Below are 20,291 nucleotides of genomic sequence, written 5' to 3'. Positions count from 1 at the left end.
AGACACTCATGCAGATGCAAATCGAGGACTGCCCAAAGGGCTGATCAAAGGGTCTGGGCATATGAGCACAGGGACAAAGTTTCTCTTAGAGTGGGAAGATCCTGGACAGAACCATGTCTATTATCATTCCAGATGCTCCTGATGGGCACGGAGCCAAAAAAGCAAAGACCATCTTAGCTGATGCAATGCAGACCTTTTGGACACAAGTTAGAAGCTTTCAGATCCAAAGTGGCCCAAGTACCTTAATTTGCCTTGAGAACAATCAACAGATTAGAGTATAACTCTGAAATTGTTCCTCAATCTAAACTGGGGTAATAACGGCCTGTGAGAGAAAATGTTGAAAAATAGCAACACCCACCATTTTATTCTCTAGGACCTCTGCTTAAAAATACATAAAGTTTTTAGGGTTTCTAAATAATTTTCTGGAAAAAAAAATGCAGATTTTTACATGTACTAGAGGAATGTCAAAATTGGAGGGGGGGTGGCGGAGTGGGGTGAAGTGATTAATGGGTTTAAATGCGTCCGGGCCCTTTAAGAGGTTTCTAATGTCGGGAGGTGGGGTGAGGTTTTCTGACTGGCTGTCACAGCTGTCACATGATTAGGAAGCTCCTGATCCCAAGTAGAGATCGGGAGCTTTCCGTTAGCTGGGGGTAAATGTGCCGGGAGCTTGCTGGGCGCACGCTGTTGGCACAGTTCTGTTTTTACATTCTGGTACGCATATATGCGGCCTCTCGCTATTAAGATCCGCATGACGAGAGGCCACATATATGTGTACTTTCAGCGTCAACAGGTTAAACTTATTTTTACCTTGTAATCATAATGTTTATAAAATGAAGTGGGGGTGTTGTTGGCCGAAGAAATGTATTCGCTGTTTTATGTGAGCACATGATGAACAATTAAAGCATTATGGACTCTCTTACCATTCGGTGTGGTGATCATCATGTATTTTGTATGCTTCAAAATTTCTGGGTTCCCACTGGATGGGAACCGTGTTTTTACATGAGCATCTTTTCCAAAGCAGTCAGCTCATTGAATAAATTTGGTTTCTAGACCAAACGAATAAGTGTTGAAAATCCAGTATCTCTAGATGATTTCTTTTTTAGAGCTCACTGACAAGGTGGCCTTTCACATTGCTTGCACTGCAGCAGGTCTTTGAGTTAGATGTCTTATCTTGTAAAGAGCCTTTCCTGGGAGTGGTAGGTGTTATATAGGGGATATCCCAGCAGCTTTTTTGCCAGTGCACAATTTCAGCAGCTATCTAGACATGCTTCTTGCTTATCGCCCCAACTACTGGCTGCAAATAGTAAATATTAAATATTTTACTGCAATATTTCATATTTATTTTAAAAAAACCTTATTAATTGTTATCTTTTAGAATGGAACATAAAGTATATAAAAATGATCTTAAAAATTTAAATTGGTACATAATTAGCTTCAGTTCTTCAATTGAAACTGAGGCTACATGGAAGCACCTTGTGAGGATGAACTTTTACCTTTGGTAATAAGCAATTATCTGACTATTGTTACATTGTATCTTTCCAACTTTTTATATCTAATTTTCCATCCTTCATTGCTTTATCCCAGTTTGGCTAAGGAACTATAGAGTTGTGTGTTATGTGGAAGGTTTATGGTGGTTTGTGCCTTGCTGTGATAACCGACCCTTTCACTTTTCTGTGTAGGCTGGTGGTACAGTGCTGAGTTCAGGGGAGCCTTGTCCTTGTGATATAGACCAGCTTGTGCCACAGGAAACAGAGTTGCACACTGAAACAGAACATAAACCTTTGGTTTTTATACCCCAGGAATGGTCATCAGGTATTTTTTTTTTTAATCTTGTTTCACAAGACTTCATTATAAACTAATATGCTTTTTTTTTACTGTTGTCCCTGGTATTTCTTTCTGTTAATTTATTTTTGGATGATTGAAGCCATGAAACATGCACTAAAATTTAAATTAAATGAAGAGCGTCTTTAGACATTGTCCATCCAGCACACACACACCTTGTCTGCAAAGATAAAAAGGAAATGAGATTTTTGTTTTTTAACTCTGATCAAACTTTTTTTTTTTTATTTCTGGATATTTAGAGAAATTGTTAGGTTTTAAAAGCTGTGCTGGTATCTTTTTCCACAGAGATAGTAAACAAGCGAACATTGTATCAGTGGAGACAGACAATAATAGAGGCTCACAGGAGTTCTAACCCCCTACCCCTCTCTGTCCAGAACCAACAAAAATGTTTGGGCTGGCCTTCTAATTGCTTCAGGATATGAGAATGTAGTAAGACACACAGGGGTTTATTTACTAAAGCTGGTTCACTCAGAATCTTCCGTGCACTTCTGCATGGAATCCAATCAGCTTCCAAGTTTTATTGCTAAAGCTTAATTGAACAAGCTGAACTTAGAAGATGTTTGGCTACGTTACACAGGTGCATGAGGTTCTGTGTGAACCAACTTGAGTAAATCTCCCCCACTGTGTAGATTGTTAGTATTTCAGCTAAACTCCTAGCTCATAGTACAAAAAGTTGTAATAGGTGGTTAACCAGCACGTCAGGTTTATGCAGATCATTTAGAACAATAAAAGATGACTTCTGTATACCTGTCATGGGTTACTTTCATTAAAGGCCATGATCACTATAATTTTGGGTGAGTTGACACCCTCACTAGCTTTCAGTAATTCTTAAGAACCACAATGATGAGATCTCTGCATCTGAACCCTCAGCTTCATTTAACCATTAGCCGCCCGGCCTATAGCCGTTTGGCGGCCGCAAAAATGCTCTAGCTTTCCGGGGTGTACGCCATTTGGCATTCCCGCACATGCGCGGTTGCAGAGCCGTGCAGCGGTGCGATCTGTCACCGGCCATGTACCTCGGACATGGCCGATGACAGATCTGAGTACCGGCCCCCGTTGCCGGTACCATGTGACCTGCTGTGACCAATCACAGCAGGTCACATGACAGTTGTATACAATGGATGACTTCATTCATGCCATCCATTGTTTACTAGTGCCTAGCTGTGAATGGTCACAGCAGGTCACATGCACATGTCATGTGATTAGCTGTGGCCAAATCACAGCTAAGCACAAAAAAAAAAAAAAAACCTGAATGAATCGATGTCATTCAGGTAAATGCTTGCTTATAGCAAAGTAATTCTTTGCTATAAGCAAATTGTGTAAAAAAAAAAAAAAAAAAAAATACTGATCACTTCCCCAAAGTAGTACAATGTTACTATGGCAACATTGTACTACTTTGGTCATAGTAAAATATGAAAAAAAAATCTTAAAAAAAATAAAAAAAATGTAATAAAAAATTAAAAATAATAAAAAAAAAATATATATATATTTTTTTCATACTGTCACCAGTCAGTGTCCCTGTTCACCGCCATGCCAGTTATATGATGACGCTGTACTGCACTGGTGACAGTATGTAAAAAATTTTTCATTTTCCGAAAAATTATGACAAAAAAAATACAACTTCAAAAAACTCGCCATTCCTCTTATGAAGTACGTCGGACTGTCTACTCTGCAAAAAGGGGTCATTTGGGGGATATCTGTACTATTCTGACATTCTTGGATCTCAAGAAATTAGATTGGCCGTCAGTACTTCAGGATTGATCAATATTCCGATCTATACCATAGTTTGTGAACTCTATAACTTTCCTACAAACTAAATAATACATCCTAATTTGGGTTATTTTCACCAAAGACATGTAGCAGAATACATCTCGGCCTAAATTTATGAAGAACAATTATTTATTTGTAAACTTTTATAACAGAAACAAAGAATAACGTGTTTTTTTTTTTAATTTTTGGTCTTTTTTTGTTAATTTAGCAAAAAATAAAAACCCCAGGGGTGATTAAATACCACCAAAAGAAAACACTAGTTTGGTGAAGAAAATGATAAAATTTTAGTTTGGGTACAATGTTGTATGACCGCGCAATTTTCATTCACAGTGTGAGAGCACTGAAACGTGAAAATTGGCCTGGGCAGGAAGGTGTAAAATTGCCCGGTATTGAAATGGTTAATATCAGTGCTATTAATGAAGGCGTCTTTTGCTCCCTACTAGATTTTTATTGTATTTTTCATTGAGCCTGGGTTCACATATATGCGGTGCAGTATATCGCGTTTGATGCGTACAGGAACTGCACCGCATTCCTGTGCAAATCACATGCGATTTGTGTGCGATGCGATTGGAGCCATACATGGCTCTAATCGCACCGCACCCGCAACAAAAGGGCGCAGGACCCTTTTTTGGGTCTGCACTAGAATCGGATCGCATGGGTATTCACACCTATGTGATCCGATTCTGCACATCGCGCCGCATTTTGTGGACAGCTTTCAGGGTGTTAACATACACACCCACAGCGGTTCGCATGAACGGGGTGCGATTCTGATGCGGTGTGGAATTCGCACATAAAACTTTGCGAATTCCGCACCGCATCAGTGTGAACAAGGGCTGAATATGCAGCAGGATGAGTGAGATATCTTTGCCGAAGCCAGAGAATAGAGACTTTGTAGTATTGGAGAGAGCTGAAAACTGCAATGGGTAAATTTTGATGCTGGAATCTGCTTTGGTTGACCTAGAGTCCATCCAGAGCTGAAATATTACATTTATTGTATAATTCCAGTCAAAACCTTGTTTAAAGTGTGGAAGAGTTAGATTTGTGTTGCTGTCTTTCTCCCTATTGGGGAATTCTAATCTGATCCTGGGGACCATTCATTCGCAACTGCAGCAGCCCTTGTCACTCCTCTGAAAAAAAATCCACTGTGGATCACTTTTCAGAGGGCAGTCGACAGGTGGCTTGGAGGTGATATGTCACTTACTTTCTGCCTGTTTTAACAACATAAAGCCCACACCACCACTTGGCCCCATTCATTGGATCATTGCACACGCACAATGTATACAACCCTGTCCGGCCGCTGCTATGGCTTAGGGTGAGAGATTGGCCAAGCAGTGGTAAAATCGTGGCTTAACCACCTATTTTTACTGCCCCCCTTCCCTTTCTCCCCCAGCTGCTTCTGTGAGTAAGTCCTTGATATTGTTCACAGTAGAAGGGAGCTGGACAATATATCTTCCTATAAGGAGATATATCCACTTACTTGCTGTTGTGTCTGTAGGGAAAGGATGTGCAGTGAATTTTCCCCATTGGTGACACAAACCTGATAGAGGTTTTAAGCCTTGCCCACTCTATTCAAAGCTACATAAAGATATATTTAACGGATCTTTTAAAGTTCATGTCTGGGGGAAAAAAAAATAAAACACATTAGAAAATGCAAACCTATTGTGAGCACTGAGCAGGTATGACAACACCGTTTGGGATTTCAGAGCAGCAGAGAGCTTTGCACTGTCAGCTTATCAGAAGTTAGGCGCACACTGGATTTTTGGTGGATCGGCAGGTATTTTCCTGTACTTGTTTGTAGAGACAAAATTGGCAATTGTTGTGTAAAAGCCAGAGAGAAACAAGCTCAAAGGGTTTTGTAAATTCCCCATCTGTGGAGTAGAAAGAAGGTAAGAGCCTTATACCTAGGCACACATGTAGCATTTCCAGATATGTTCACATTATCTTCAATATTTTGCATTATCAAGGAAGTATTATGTAATTGTCATTCATTGTAAAAGGTAACACAAGAATTTTAACATTTCTTTTCAAATGCATTCTTGTTTTCAGGTAGTGGTGTCCATTGGTCATCTCAGACTTGCAGTGGATTCCGATGGATGAGTGAAGTTACATCCTATGGTGGTAATGTTCAGGAAGCAACCCTCTCGGGCCTATCATCATTTAAAGGTAAATATACACCGGACAGCCATAACTTTATGACCACTGACAGGTTAAATGAATAAGATTGATTATCTCGTTCCAATGGCATCTGAAAGTCAGTGGGATATATTAGGTAGCAAGTAAACATGTTGTCTCTGAAGTTGATGTGTTGAAAGCATCACAGTTTGTTGTGTGTGGGACTGCATACCTGCAGACCATTCAGGGTGCCCATGCCGACCTGTGTCCACAGCTCCTAAAATGGGCATGTGAACATCAATATTGGACCACAGATCAATGGCAGTAGCCTGATTTGATTAATCACTTTTTCTGTTACATTGTGAATAGCCTGGTTTACATGCATTGCTTACCTGGGGAAGAGATGGCATCAGGATGCAGTGTGGGAAGAAGGCAAGCTGGTGAAAACAGTGTGATACTTTGGGCAATGTTCTGCTGGTAAACCTTGGTCCTGCCATTTATGTGGATGTTACTTGACACGTACCATTTACCTAAACATTGTTCCTGACCAAGTACACCCCTTCATGGAAATGGTATTCCCCAATGGCAGTGGCCTCTTTCAGCAGAATAATGTGTCCATCTCGAGATCTCAATCCAATCGCATATCTGTGGTATGTGCTGGTAAAACCAGTCTGATCCATGGAGGCCCCCACTTACAGCTCACGGGACTTAAAGTGTTACTAAACCCAGGACCCTGCATTCACTATATCTGGTCTCCCACAGTACACAGAACATAAAAGTGCAAATATTTTAGTAAATATAAATACCTTTTCTCATCAGCAGCTAATGCTTGTAGGAGGAGTTTTCTTTCTGCTCTAGGAGGATTGAAATCCCGTGACCTCTGTCTGGACAGTGCTGATTGGCCCTGTGCTAATCCCATGCACGCTCCCAAAAAAAAAAAAAACCTCTAACAATACAAACCAAACTGAGCATGTGCATGCCTACGGTTTAGTCTGGAGATGAGAGGGGGTCACTTGAAAAAGGGGAGGAACAGAGCAGAAAGGATCAAACAGCCTTTTTGTACAATGCAGAGGATTAACCCTTTAGGTTCCACAGTGAGTATAACAAGCATGCTTGACTGCATATATAGACTGATTTTAATGTTGTGGCTTTAGTAACACTTTAAAGGATAAGTTCACTGTCCAGGTTGCTGATTGCCCATACTTTGAACAGGCATGCAGTTACTTGAGAGCAGGAAGAATCATTGAACTACCAGAGAGCCCAACAGTGCCCTCGTAATTTGTTGAGAACTACAACCCGTCAGTTTCAACTTGTAGGTTATTTCATTCACAGGAAACTGAATGAATGATGCGACCTTGTGGGCAGAGCACCGCATGGCCACACTGCTTTTAAATTGTGAAAGCAGATGCAGGAAAGAAGATCCCCAGCCCACTATCACAGGAAGTGGGGGGATCAGTGGTGCAGGCTGCAGATACTGGAAAAAAAAGAGGTGTAATATTTAACATTTCCAAGGTGAACTTATCCTTTAAAGGATCTGCAACTGACAGCTTGGTTTCAGATACCACAGCATACCTTCAGGGTTCTAGTAGCATCCATACCTTGACGGGTCAGTGCTGTTTTGGTACCAAAAAGGGGACCTAGTCATTAGGTGGGTGGTCCTAAAGTTATGGCTGATCGGTGTACAGCGGGCATAAAAGGACAAATCCCTTCAGTGTTCTTGGTCATCATCAGGGATGATGGACCTTTACCTCACACATGCCAAGAACAGCTAAAAAGTTATCCTTGTGTAAGGCTAGTAAAGCTGTTTGGGAAGGGCTATAATTGTGTACTAATAATCAAGGTGTGTTTTTTTATTATTCTGTAAGTCTAAAGAACACACTGCACATCTAAGACACAATTAATTGTTTGATCTTGGAATTTCTTATCCTTTTCAAAGGACAGTTGTAATAACTCTTATTATCATTGTGATGGCTGATGGATTTTACTGTAGGCTAATGCTGCAAAAGAGGGTCATGCTGTACTCATTAAAAACATATTTTGGGCAGTGTGTCTTATGCAAGTAACCTGGGTGTGGAATGGAAAGCTACTACATAAGCCTTAATGCAATCAATAATCTTGTTTGAAAGTGTTGGTGTGGTATGTGTGTTCATATGTGTAAAATACCTGTCAGTGGAAGCTGGTTTGGAAGTGCGGTTATCTCGTTTTTTAAGAAAACAGTTCATTCATTTTTGATTGAGTGGAAATGCAGACAAAATGTATGTTAGTTTTGGATCACATGTTAACACTCAAATTTGTATTGGTATGTGCATTCCCTTTTTGGAGATATTTTCCTTCTCTTCCTGTGTTGTCGGTAAAACAAGATATATGCAGAATTTCATTAGTGAGTATATTTGTAGAAATAAAAAACCTGCCAGAGTCTCTAACACAAAACATAAAAAGAAAGTTTTGGTTGTCATCACACTTTAAATTTACATGGTATAATCTGGTTGATCATCCCTGCTGTGCAATATAGCATTTGCTATTTCGCAGCTTTTCCAACTGTCACAAATTCAACATTGATGATGTATTCTATTTTACCAAATGTAGATTATTTTGTCACAAGGTGCTACAGGCATGCAAATTTCTGTTGTTAAAGGGTATCTCCACCTTTTATACAAAAAAAAACTTCCTAACAGCCTCCCCACTCCTCCTCTCCCCATTGCATTTATCTACATTTGCTTAGAAACATCCATCACCCATGTCTACCGGTGTACTGATCTATACACTCTGTACATAGCCCCAGAAGCTATGTAGCAGCATAATGTGTGCAGTGCAATGGCTCAGGGTCATTGGTCAGAGTGGTCATGTGGCAGTGCTGACTAATGGCAGTCTTTGTTATGTGAGCGGTGGATGTTTCGAAGCAATTGCAGAAAAGTGCAGTGGGGACAGGAGTAGTGGGGAGGCTGTAAAGAATTAGTCTATTTTGTTTTCTTATTTTAAGGTATAAAGGTGGCGATACCCTTTTAAGCTGCCCATACACACAGTTTAGATTGTCTGAAGTCTTCTTCTTAGCTCTGATGATTTAACTAGTGTAGGCATTCAGTGCTGACAAATGTCAGTCCCGTGTGGGGGGAAGTAGGTACAGTTGTACCAAATCTTCATACAGTGGGGATCGAAAGTTTGGGCACCCCAGCTAAAAATTTGTATTAATGTGCATAAAGAAGCCAAGGAAAGATGGAAGAATCTCCAAAAGGCATCAAATTACAGATTAGACATTCTTATAATATGTCAACAAAAGTTAGATTTTATTTCTATCATTTACACTTTCAAAATAACAGAAAACAAAAAAATGGCGTCTGCAAAAGTTTGGGCACCCTGCAGAGTTAATATCTTGTACTGCCCCCTTTGGCAAGTATCACAGCTTGTAAACGCTTTTTGTAGCCAGCCAAGAGTCTTTCAATTCTTGTTTGAGGTATCTTTACCCATTCTTCCTTACAAAAGTCTTCCAGTTCTTTGAGATTTCTGGGCTGTCTGTCACGCACTGCTCTTTTAAGGTCTATCCATAGATTTTCAATTAAGTTGAGGTCAGGAGATTGTGAAGGCCATTGCAAAACCTTCAGTTTACGCCTCTTGATGTAATCCCCCGTGGATTTCGAGGTGCGTTTAGGATCATTATCCATTTGTAGTAGCCATCCTCTCTTTAACTTCAGCTTTTTCACAGATGGCATCAAGTTACCATCCAAAATTTGCTGAAATTTTATTGAATCCATTTTTCCTTCTACTCGTGAGATGTTCCCTGTGCCACTGGCTGCAACACAACCCCAAAGCATGATCGATCCAACCCCATGCTTAACAGTTGGACAGAGGTTCTTTTCATTCAATTCTGTGCCCCTTCTTCTCCAAACGTCTCCAACCTCATCGGTCCACAGAACTTGTTTCCAAAATGCATCAGGCTTGTCTATATGTTCATTTGCAAAGTTCAAACGATGATTTTTGTGGTGAGGACGTAGAAGAGGTTTTCTTCTAATGACTCTTCCATGAAGACCATATTTGTACAAGTATCTCTTTATAGTGGAATAGTGTACCACAACTCCAGTGTCTGCCAGATCTTTCTGGAGGGATCGTGCAGTCAAACGTGGGTTTTGAATTGTTTTTCTCACAATCCTGCGAGCTGTTCTGTCTGATATTTTTCTTGGTCTTCCAGATGTTGCTTTAACTTCCACTGTTCCTGATGACTGCCATTTCTTAATTACATTCCGAACAGAGGATATTGACATCTGAAAACGCTTTGCTATCTTCTTATAGCCTTCTCCAGCTTTGTGAGCGTCAACTATTTTCAGTTTCAGTTTTCTAGACAACTGCTTAGAAGAACCCATGGTGCTGATTGTTGGGGCAAGGTCAGATGAGTCTGGGCATTTAAAACCTTTGAGATTGACATCACCTGGTCTTCCCAGACGATGATTGAGAACAATCCATGACACTGGCAGGTCTCAGCTTGGCAAAGGGGGCAGTGCATGCTATAAATTCTGCAGGGTGCCCAAACTTTTGCAGACGCCATTTTTTTGTTTTCTGTTATTTTGAAAGTGTAAATGATGGAAATAAAATCTAACTTTTGTTGACATATTATAAGAATGTCTAATCTGTAATGTGATGCCTTTTGGAGATTTTTCCATCTTTCCTTGGCTTCTTTATGCACATTAATACAAATTTTTAGCTGGGGTGCCCAAACTTTCGATCCCCACTGTATATGCAATGATGTGGACCTCGTAGCCCAGCATTTTTCATCTCAGCTTTTCAGTATGGTAATGGATATTATTAGCCTACAAGCTGATTATAGGCAGCAAAGGTCTGTTAAAGGATTTGTTCATCCATTTGTAACATGTTACACCTGTATTTAGGATGTAATATGTAACATGTTACTTTGGCGCCGTCCCCCTTACCCCTTCTCCCTGCACCCACTGGCATATTTTAAAAACAGTGCAGCTGTGCAAGGGCTTCACCCGCACAGCCACATCATTCATTTGCAGAGTCCTGTGAATGAATGAACTACAAGTCCCATCTTCCACTGTGGCAGATGGCTTGTAGTTCTCAATGAACTGCAAGGGTGCTAGTGAGCGTTCTTGTAGTTCATTGATTCTTCCTGCACTTCAGTAACGGTCAGCCTGTATGGTGCTACAGGCAGATGGCTGTACTGAGTGTCTGCAGGAGCCTGGCATTGCACCCATGATCCACTGATTGTGAGTGCAATGCTTTGCAGGCTGCAGTGTAAAAAAAATAATACATGCACATTTTTTTACCTGCTAAATTTCTATGCATTTATTAATATTATTATTATTTTATATATATAAAAGGTGAACTTGGCCTTTAACTTTGGTTTTGTTTACAATTGCAGGGCAAAATAGGTTGTCATCAGCAGATTTCAATAAAAAGAAAATAAGTATCTCTTGCGTTTGCTTCTGGTTTAGTGGCCAAGAAATGTGATTAAAATAATTTTTTAATTATTGGCTTTAAGTGTGTTAAATGTGTCTAATTGCCTGTTGTTCTGATATGAAAGTAGATGTGGTTTAAAGCCACCAGGCAGAGGTCTGAAGGAAGTTTTCATGATGACGATTTTTAAATTTGAAAAGTGTGACAGGCAAAATCCACACTGAGCTAATAAAACGCAACAAGGTTATAGGATTTGTAGAAAAACATCTGACTAAATGGGATAAGTACTGCCTGCTGAATGCGTCTTTCTGTTCCACGTGGATTTTGTACTCTGCAACTTTCCAATAAAAGAACTGCCATCATGAAAGACTTCCATCCGACTTCAGTCTTGATTGAAAGAGAATTTAAAGTACAACACAGAATTCAGTAGTAGATGATCCCTATCCTTAGCTATTTCCCACTGTCATTGTCACTATTTAGAAGAAAACATAAGCAAATATGCTGTGAAAGAAATATGTTGGGTGAAATATGTTACCTCTGGCTTTAACAAGTCTGATAATTGGGAATTCTGACTTCACTGGTTGCATGCTTGTTCTGGTTCTGTAAATTAAAGGTGTACAGATGACTAGCTTTGGCAGCCACTATATTTCTCACAGTAAAGGTTTGCTTCCTGTTTAAAATCAGATTTTATTTAATGACTGTAAGGTTTTTCATTTGCATAGTAACACAGAGACAAGAGTAAAAGAACATAGAAACACCAAAGTACAGCACTAAGCACACACATTCCCATTTTTAAAGGTGTCATCTAGATACCTAATTCAGGTCACAGGAGTAGTCAGTTTATCCACAGGTAACAGTAAACAGTGTTCTCAGCAGAAATCAATAGAAGGATGCATCTTTGCATCACAATTATGCATTGCATTAAAGAAGAGGTAAGTATGTTTTTCAAATCAGATACATCAATTCAATTCAGATTTTCACTCCTCTATTGTTGGAGGATTAGAAGATACCCTTTTAAAGCAACCATTTGTTGTGCAATAAACAGTGATCTAATGAAGTGTTTTAAATTGTTATCCAACACAGGAGACTTGATGAGTCCTGAAATACATGTAATAGGATCAGGGGTTAGGTTAATATTTATTTTATTAATGTCAGGTACTTATATAGCGTTGTCAATTTTACGCAGCGCTTTACATACATATATTACACATTCACCTCAGTTCCTAACCCTCAAGGAGCGTACAATCTAAAGGTCCCTAACTCACATTCATACATACACATACTAGGGCCAATTTAGACAGGAGCCAATTAACCTACCAGCATGTCTTTGGAGTGTGGGAGGAGACCCGAGTACCCATAGGAAACCCACACAGGCACAGGAAGAACATGCAAACGCCAGGCAAGTGGTGTCATGGTTGGGATTCAAACCACCGACCCTAGTACTGCCAGGCGGAAGTGCTAGCCATTTAACCATTGTGCACCATACAGATAGTCTTAAGGTGGCAGTAACCCCATTCTAATAACGTTTGCGTCTTGGGCATCTCCACAATATGTGTATGAGATTACTATGTAGGTGTTTGCATCTGATACGTGAACTCTCGCTGAGACCAATTTTATAAAGAATGTCCGGTGAACAGTACACCCTGTGCAGAATAAAAAGTTGTGCCACTTTATGCAATTAGCTGACCATTCTGCAGAACATCATCCCAAAGCACATCAGACACGGGACCTAGATCTTATGAGGGAGAGGAAATTTATGTATGTAGGCTGTTGAGATAAGTCCATTGGTGGATTCAACTTGAGTAAGTGTATCACGCAAAGGTGTGGGGAAAAAAGAAGGAAGGTGTCCTGCCCTGCGTATTAAGCGCATGGCGCAGTTGTAAAAATTGATGGAACCATTTATGATTCAGGCCAAACCCTAATCGGACTTGTTTAAAAGATTTTAGGGTTCCAACAGAGTATAGTTGAAGTTAGGACTCCCGCTCAGTTTCACCTCTAAAATTCCATCAGCCGGTTAAGTTCAGTCAGCACTTCATTCCACCAAAGTGTGGTACAACTAGTGTATCCCACAACTTCCAACGAGTTTTTAGCCCCCCACCCTACCTTATACAAGAAAATAAGATGTGGGGTTGGGGTTGTAAAGAAAGGTGGGAGAATCTAAATCCTGTAATGGGTTTTTTTAAACATGGAGTAGGAAAGAGGGTATGTGATAGGAGGACATATGGGAATCACACCGCTCCCATCCCACAATGTGCTGGAGTTGAGCTACTGTGAAGTATACCTACGGATTAGGGGCTGACAGTCCCCCTTGATCTATGGGGTATTTGAAAAATTCTAACTTGTTAAAGGTTTGCTTTTTATCCTGTTTCCATGAGTTACAGAAAACAAATTAGACATTACACATTTTGTAGTCTCACCTACCATCACCTGATGGGGGATCAGGAAGGAATTTTCTTCCCTGCAGGAGCAAATTGGATCATGCTTGCTGGGTTTTTTTTTTGCCTTCCTCTGGATCAACTGTGGGTATAGGATTATAACTTTTTTTTTTTTTTAATGGTTGAACTGGATGGACTTTTGTATTTTTTCAGCCAGACTAACTATGTAACTAATAGCAGCCTATCCCCTCATTGCTAACCTGTTAACAGCTGGTGAATTTTTAAGCAGCATGGTATAGGTATATACTCAAAAAAACCTACTCCAACTCATGATTATGTTGAGCATATTTCCTGCATATACCAATATTCAGTTATTCATACATACAGATAATATTCAGCAAATTGTTCTAGGGGAACACTGAAAGAAAAGTAATACTACATTTAGGACTCAAGAATAAAAATTAAAGCGGTACAAAAACTCCAAAACTAAAATTGTATATATTTTTGCTTACCAACTGGTGGCTGCACTAGTTTTAGGGCTCTTTCTATCAGAGCTTCTCCTTAGGTGGATCCCCTGCTGAATCAGAGCTGAATGGAACAGGTGTGAGTGTGTTCATGTCTGTGCCTGTTCAGCGTGTCTTCATTTACACAGACGTCTCCGTTTACATCAGACTATTCTCGATTTGTCATGTTTCAGTTTAGAAAAATAGAAAAGGATGCAGTTCATTTTGTTTTTTTTTTCCTTCCAGATCTTAAGGGACTCGAAGGTAGGGGGGTGTAAACAGACACAAGTCTATTTCCATCAGCCTACCCATAGACCCACATGGAGCCTCAGATCAGGTCTGCCTGGAAAATGGACAGGTGGACCCAGGGGCGGACTGACCATTCGAGCACTCGGGCTCTACCCGAGGGCCCGTGGTCAATAGGGGGCCCCATAAAATGCCCCTGGTACCTTTTTTATAGGCTTTTTTGGGTGTGTTTTGAGTGTGGGCAAGGACACAGGGGCCCCATAATCCCCAATTGCCCGGGGGCCCCATGAGTTTTCAGTCCACCCCTGGGTGGACCTGATCCAAATGCCTTTGTGAATGGGTCCTTACTGGCTGGATCATCAGGTGAAAATAAGTCTGTTATTTTTTAACTTTTTCCTTTTAATAGACCAACCTTTCCAAACAAAGAGCAGTTCGATAGTTGGGACAAACCATTAACACAGACCTGAGTGTCTAAAAGGGTCAGCTTTTATTCATTTATGTAAAATCTTTATCCCAAAAGGAAAACAAACTGTTGCTGTAACTGCATAAAATGTGTTAGTTGAGTTTGGCTTTAATATGTTGGTCAAGTCCATCTAAACCTGCTAGTGCATCCAACACCCTCTTCCCAGATAGACAATGTCCAAAGGTGTCTCCATTATACCTCTATCCAGAGTAGAGACACCCACTGACAGGAAGTATATTGCTTTCCAGGTCACCAGGTGAAAGTAAAGAGAAATAAAGCCTAAAAAAGAAAATTAATGCAGCCACAACATCTATGGATTGGTAAGCTGCAATATATACAATTTATGTTTTTAAAATACCACTTTAAAGTGGTTCTAAAGGCAGAAGGTTTTTTTTTTAACCTTAAAGCATTCCATGCATGCATCTCCCCCTAGCCTCCCCATAAATATTTACCTGAGCCCGATCCATCACTGTGCTCGAGAGCAGCATCGCTGCTCACTCTCCTCACTGGCTGAGAGGCAGCAGTGGAAGCCACTGGCTCCTGCTGCTGTCAGTCACAGCCAGTGAGGAGGGAGCAGGGGGAGGGGCTGAGCCATGCTCTGTATGTCAATGGACACACGGTACGCAGCTCGGGATAGAGCCTGCATGAGTGCCCCCATAGCAAGCGGCTTTCTCTTGGGGCCCTCAGCAGGGGGGAGAGCCAGGAGCACCGGTGGGTACCCACGCAGAGGAGGATCGATTGTTGCATTAATAACACCACTTTGTAAAAGTGTATTAAGAACTACCTGAATCTGCCGCACTATACTATAAAGTAACTGAAAGTGGGGCATATATATATATATATATATATATATATATATATATATATATAATTTTTTTTTTTTAATTCCGTTATAAAATTTTTGCAGAGTAGCCAAAAATGTAAAATATGAAGCGCATAAAAGTTACATAGCAAATGGCAGTATACGGGTCAAACATAACCAATAATCAAGTAAGCAAACAGCAGCATGGTAAAAACCAAGATAGGCATGTACAAAATAAAATCAAGTGCATGGTACTGTGTGACCCCGGCCGGCTGATATGGCAATGGTCCAAATACGGGTAACCAACAACACGGGCCACACGGACAACCGGCCATCCAAAGATCTCAGACATGTGAAATAGAGAACCCACCGGGTATCTCCGGCTACCAACTGAGAACACTATTTCCACAAAGAATTTCCTGTCAATTGGGAAATCAACAAAAAAAAACTATGGTTACACAGGGGAATCATGAAAAATAAAGGAAAAAACAGGGCACAGAGGGAAGAGAAAAGGGGCAAATGATAAAAGGGCGGATGAAATTGGAGAAGGAAACTAGAAAAAAAAAAACGGGGAAAATGAAGAGAAGGATGGACAAGGAAGGACCAGACAAGAGACCAATAAAAATAAGGCAGAAAAGGTAGAAGAGGAGAGCAAATCAGCCCTCCCATCCTGGGGACCTGAACAGCAAACAAACGAAGACAAGCCAGACATCCAAGCCCCTTCAATCCCCTCTTGGGCAGCAGTGGATAAATGGTTAGCACTTCCGCCTGGCAGTACTAGGGTGATTGGTTCCAATCCCAGCCACGGCACCTCCTGCCTGGAGTTTGCATGTTCTCCCTGTGCCTGTGTGGGTTTCCTCTGGGTACTCCGGTTTCCTTCCACACTCCAAAGACATGCTGATAGGTTAATTGGATCCTGTCTAAATTGGCCCTTGTATATGACTGTGAATTAGTTACCTTAGATTGTACACCCCTTGAAGGTTAGGGACTGATGAGAATGTACAATATATATGTAAAGTGCTGCGTAAATTAACGGCGCTATATAAGTACCTGAAATAAATAGTAAATAAATAAATCTGTCTCAGAGGGCACATGAAGATAAGAATCAGTATAGACGAAATATTGCCATGGTCTCCAAGTGTCTCAAAAAACATCCCCTCGGTCATACAGAGAGGCAGTAAGGTCCTCCATATCTCGCAGCTCATTAACTTTAGAAAACCAAAGGGACCTTGTAGGTGGGTGTACAGATCTCCAGCACAAGGGGAATACAAGCCTTGGATGCGTTTAGCAATTGAATCATCAGAGAGGCCTTTTATTTTTTCAGAGATATTCTTTTAACTGGTGCAGTCCACGTTTAAAATCCGTACTGCCATAAAAGTATGTTTAGGGATTTATTGAATTCCCCCAAATCTTGCCAACATGTGTTAACTTTGTATGAGCTGTTTCTAGGTATTGTGTGTAACTATACTGTATGTGTATGGTGAGTGTCGTATTTGCATATCTGCTTCCTGCTTAGTAGTGCAAATGCAATCAAAGTATACCAGACTGTTTGATGTTTCATGTCAATAAGGACTGTAGAAAATGTATGTCCCAATACCCATGTGATCTTGCTGCCTAGGCTTTGGATCACATGAGGAAAGGTAACAAAATGACTATGGGATTTGGTATTGCTGACATGTATCCTATAGATCCATTTGAAGTATGAGTTTTAGTCAAATGTCCCCTTTGAAGCCCAACGCCGTGCTATTTTTTAAAAAGTAAATTTGTGTTTCAGCAGTATTAAAAAAAAAACCACCTAAAAAGTGCCTGTAGTTTTTGCTTTCATTGCAGAACTGTCCCCATGCAGTAATTTTTTTGGCCATAAAATATCCTCAGTCTTCCTGGTTGAATGGCGCTCAGCATTGCTGAACATGGAAGACAGAAGACACATTAGTGCTCCACTCTGCTTTTCTGATGACCACCTAGTGCTTGAGAAAATCAGGTCATTGTCCTGAAACAGGTACTTCGGACAGTCATTTAGACCTTTTAGATTTCTCTGGCTGCATGCTTGTTATAGGCCATGCTTGTTATCGGTCAGTTTCTCATTAGGCAGTATAACCAGGATGAAGATTAAAGCCTGTACCTTTTAAAAGTCACCAAAAGCATCTCCCTATTTGCTATCCATACAGATTTACTTTAAAGGAATTTTAGGGCTTTGTCCAAGATGTGCACAAGATTGAACCGAACAGATATGTGGACACGATAATGTTATGTCTCCAGTAGAAGTGGACAATGAAGTCAGGCTACTGGGCAGCTGCTGTTGGAAGATTGTTTTATCAAACTTTCCTCTGGAAAGTCCATCCAATATCCAATTTATCTTTTCTTGACAACATGTACATAGAAATGTTGTGCCACCTGTGTAATAGTCATCTGCTTTTGATTGAAAGCAAAACCTAAACTGTTGATAGATTGTCATTTTTAATTTTGGCGATGTCTATTGCAGTGCAAGTGGAAGAGAATGGTCTACAGATGAGTGATGCGGTACTGGTTCACTTATATGTCCAAAGCATGGACGACTTTGCAGCCATCAATGCTGAATATGGGAGACTCTTCTCAGTGGCACCCCCTGCTCGGTAAGCTAATCTCTTGTCTAATTTTAAAAGGTACTTATTAAACTGCGCTTTTAAATGGGGACATGATTACCAACGTAAGCTACATTAGCAGGAAAGTGATGCAGAATGTTTTTATTACACACACCTGGATCTCTCATGTGCTGCTGTAACTTTTAATGAACTATGGGTGCTTTAAAGCCCATCCAAATTTTTTAGGGACCACCCCAAAGAGGCACTTTAATTAAATAAATAAACACATACATTCCTGTATTCCAAAGGGTCAGTTGGTTGTTCTTGGGTCTCTACTTCTTTTCTCCTACTGGCAACTGCCATAAGAGCTCAGGCAGGGTCATAGGAAGTGGGTTGACTGATACTAGCAGTCCTTCAACCCACAAGAGTAGTGACAAATGGTAGAGGAGCAAACATTCTGCAGAGGCAGCACTAAATTGACCCCAGTTCACACTGATGCAGTATGGGAAACAAAGCAATTCCTGTGCGTTTCCCGCACTGCATAGCAATCACACTGTGTTCTGCGATCCGCTGCAGGTGTCAGTGGACAGTTAACAACACCCCAAAAGCAGGTCGCCAACACAGTGTGTTTGCTGAACCGGATTGCATGGGTATAAACACCCATGTTATCTGGTTCCAGTACGAATATAAAAAAGCTGCCCACACCTTTTTGATGTGTTGCGATTTGAGCCATCAAAAATGAATGGGCTCAAATCGCATCACATAGAATTGCATGTGATTTGCACAGGAATGCGGTTCGATTCCTGTGCAATTCACATTCAGTTTACTGTGTGAACCTATGCTCAAGGTGAGTTGCTGAAAAGGTGAGTATTACTGAAAAAGCTGCTTTGTTTATTTTTACAACTGCTGGGCTGTTTATTTTTTCCTTTAAAGCAGAAATCTTTATTGTTTTTAAAATTGTTTTTTTTTGTTATTATGCATACCCCAGTGCAGGTACAATAATATATTAGAGTAGGACCACAATTGCACAGATATGGTGAGAGTGCTATGTAGTTTCCACTTAGATTTGCAATGTACAGTATACAGCTGAGACCCCTCTTTTCTTTAGCATGTCAGGAACAGGTTTTAGGCTGGAGTTACATCTGTCCACATGCAGTACCTGGCATTAAACCCTGTGTTTCTGCGTCACATTTTGTGTACATATTGCAACACGTTTCCATTCACATTGAATGGCACCCTTATTCACATATACAGAATAAACAAATGCACCTGTGCTATAGTGCAAATGTGGGAATGCTTCATGCATTGTTGGGTGCTGTTTCCTAAGAGTAATGCAGGCATGGTTTTTTTAACGTCTTGAGGCTCCTTAAAGTGGAACTTTAGTCAGAAAATGTAGTCTTGCTAGAGCACTTTTAAAGGCTGCAAAAATTTAAAACGAATGACAGATTGCAAGAGATAGAAGGACCAACCCCAAAAAATTCTTCAAATATATTAATAGTAAAAAGGTTCGGTCTGAGCATGAAGGCCCTTTACAAAATAATCTAGAGTGGGTGACTGGGAACTAAGAGAAGGCAAATTTATTTAATACCTTCTTCAGCTCTGTGTATACAAAGGAGCATGGGGGAGCTCTTGTCCATAATGGGCATGGTATTGACACCGCCCCAGATGATCCACATTGGCTCACAATTGATATGATCCAAAATATTTAGACAGAATAAAGGTGAATAAAGCACCTGGACCGGATGGCATACACCTATGGGTCCTTAACCATTAGCCGCCCGGCCAATGGCCGTTTGGCGGCTTCAATTGTGTCCCTGCATTCCGGGTGCACGCCATTTGGCGTGCTCCCGCACATGCGCCGTTTGCGCTAATGCAGAGCGGCGCAGCAGTGCGATCTGTCAGCGGCCGTGCACCTCGGACACGGCCGATGACAGATCCGAGTACCGGCTCCCGTTGCTGGTACCATGTGACCTGCTGTGACCAATCACAGCAGGTCACATGACAGTTGTATACAATGGATGGCTTCATTCATGATGCCATCCATTGTATACTAGTGCCTAGCTGTGAATGGTCACAGCTAATCACATGCACACGTCATGTGATTAGCTGTGACCAAATCACAGCTAAGCACAAAAAAAAAAAAAAAAGCTGAATGAATCGATTTCATTCAGGTAAATGCTTGCTTATAGCAAAGTAATTCTTTGCTATAAG

The 20,291-nt window shown here is 40.7% G+C and overlaps 1 protein-coding gene across 1 annotated transcript in view; it reads left to right on the top strand.

Moving 5' to 3' along the window:
- Positions 1-20,291, top strand: part of DPH6 (diphthamine biosynthesis 6) — a 145,019-nt gene that overhangs the window by 78,241 nt on the left and 46,487 nt on the right. The window contains exons 9-11 of the mRNA XM_089671289.1: positions 1,680-1,812; positions 5,659-5,775; positions 18,002-18,131. Of these exons, the coding sequence (XP_089527415.1) occupies positions 1,680-1,812; positions 5,659-5,775; positions 18,002-18,131 (380 nt within the window). The remainder of the gene's footprint in view (positions 1-1,679; positions 1,813-5,658; positions 5,776-18,001; positions 18,132-20,291) is intronic.

This window comes from Staurois parvus, unplaced genomic scaffold (genome assembly GCF_062004578.1).
Source record: "Staurois parvus isolate SC_StPar_1 unplaced genomic scaffold, SC_StPar_1.0 ptg000104l, whole genome shotgun sequence".
Classification (NCBI taxonomy): domain Eukaryota; kingdom Metazoa; phylum Chordata; class Amphibia; order Anura; family Ranidae; genus Staurois; species Staurois parvus.
Note: the sequence above shows the minus strand (reverse complement) of the source record. Positions and strands in the feature narration are given on the sequence as shown.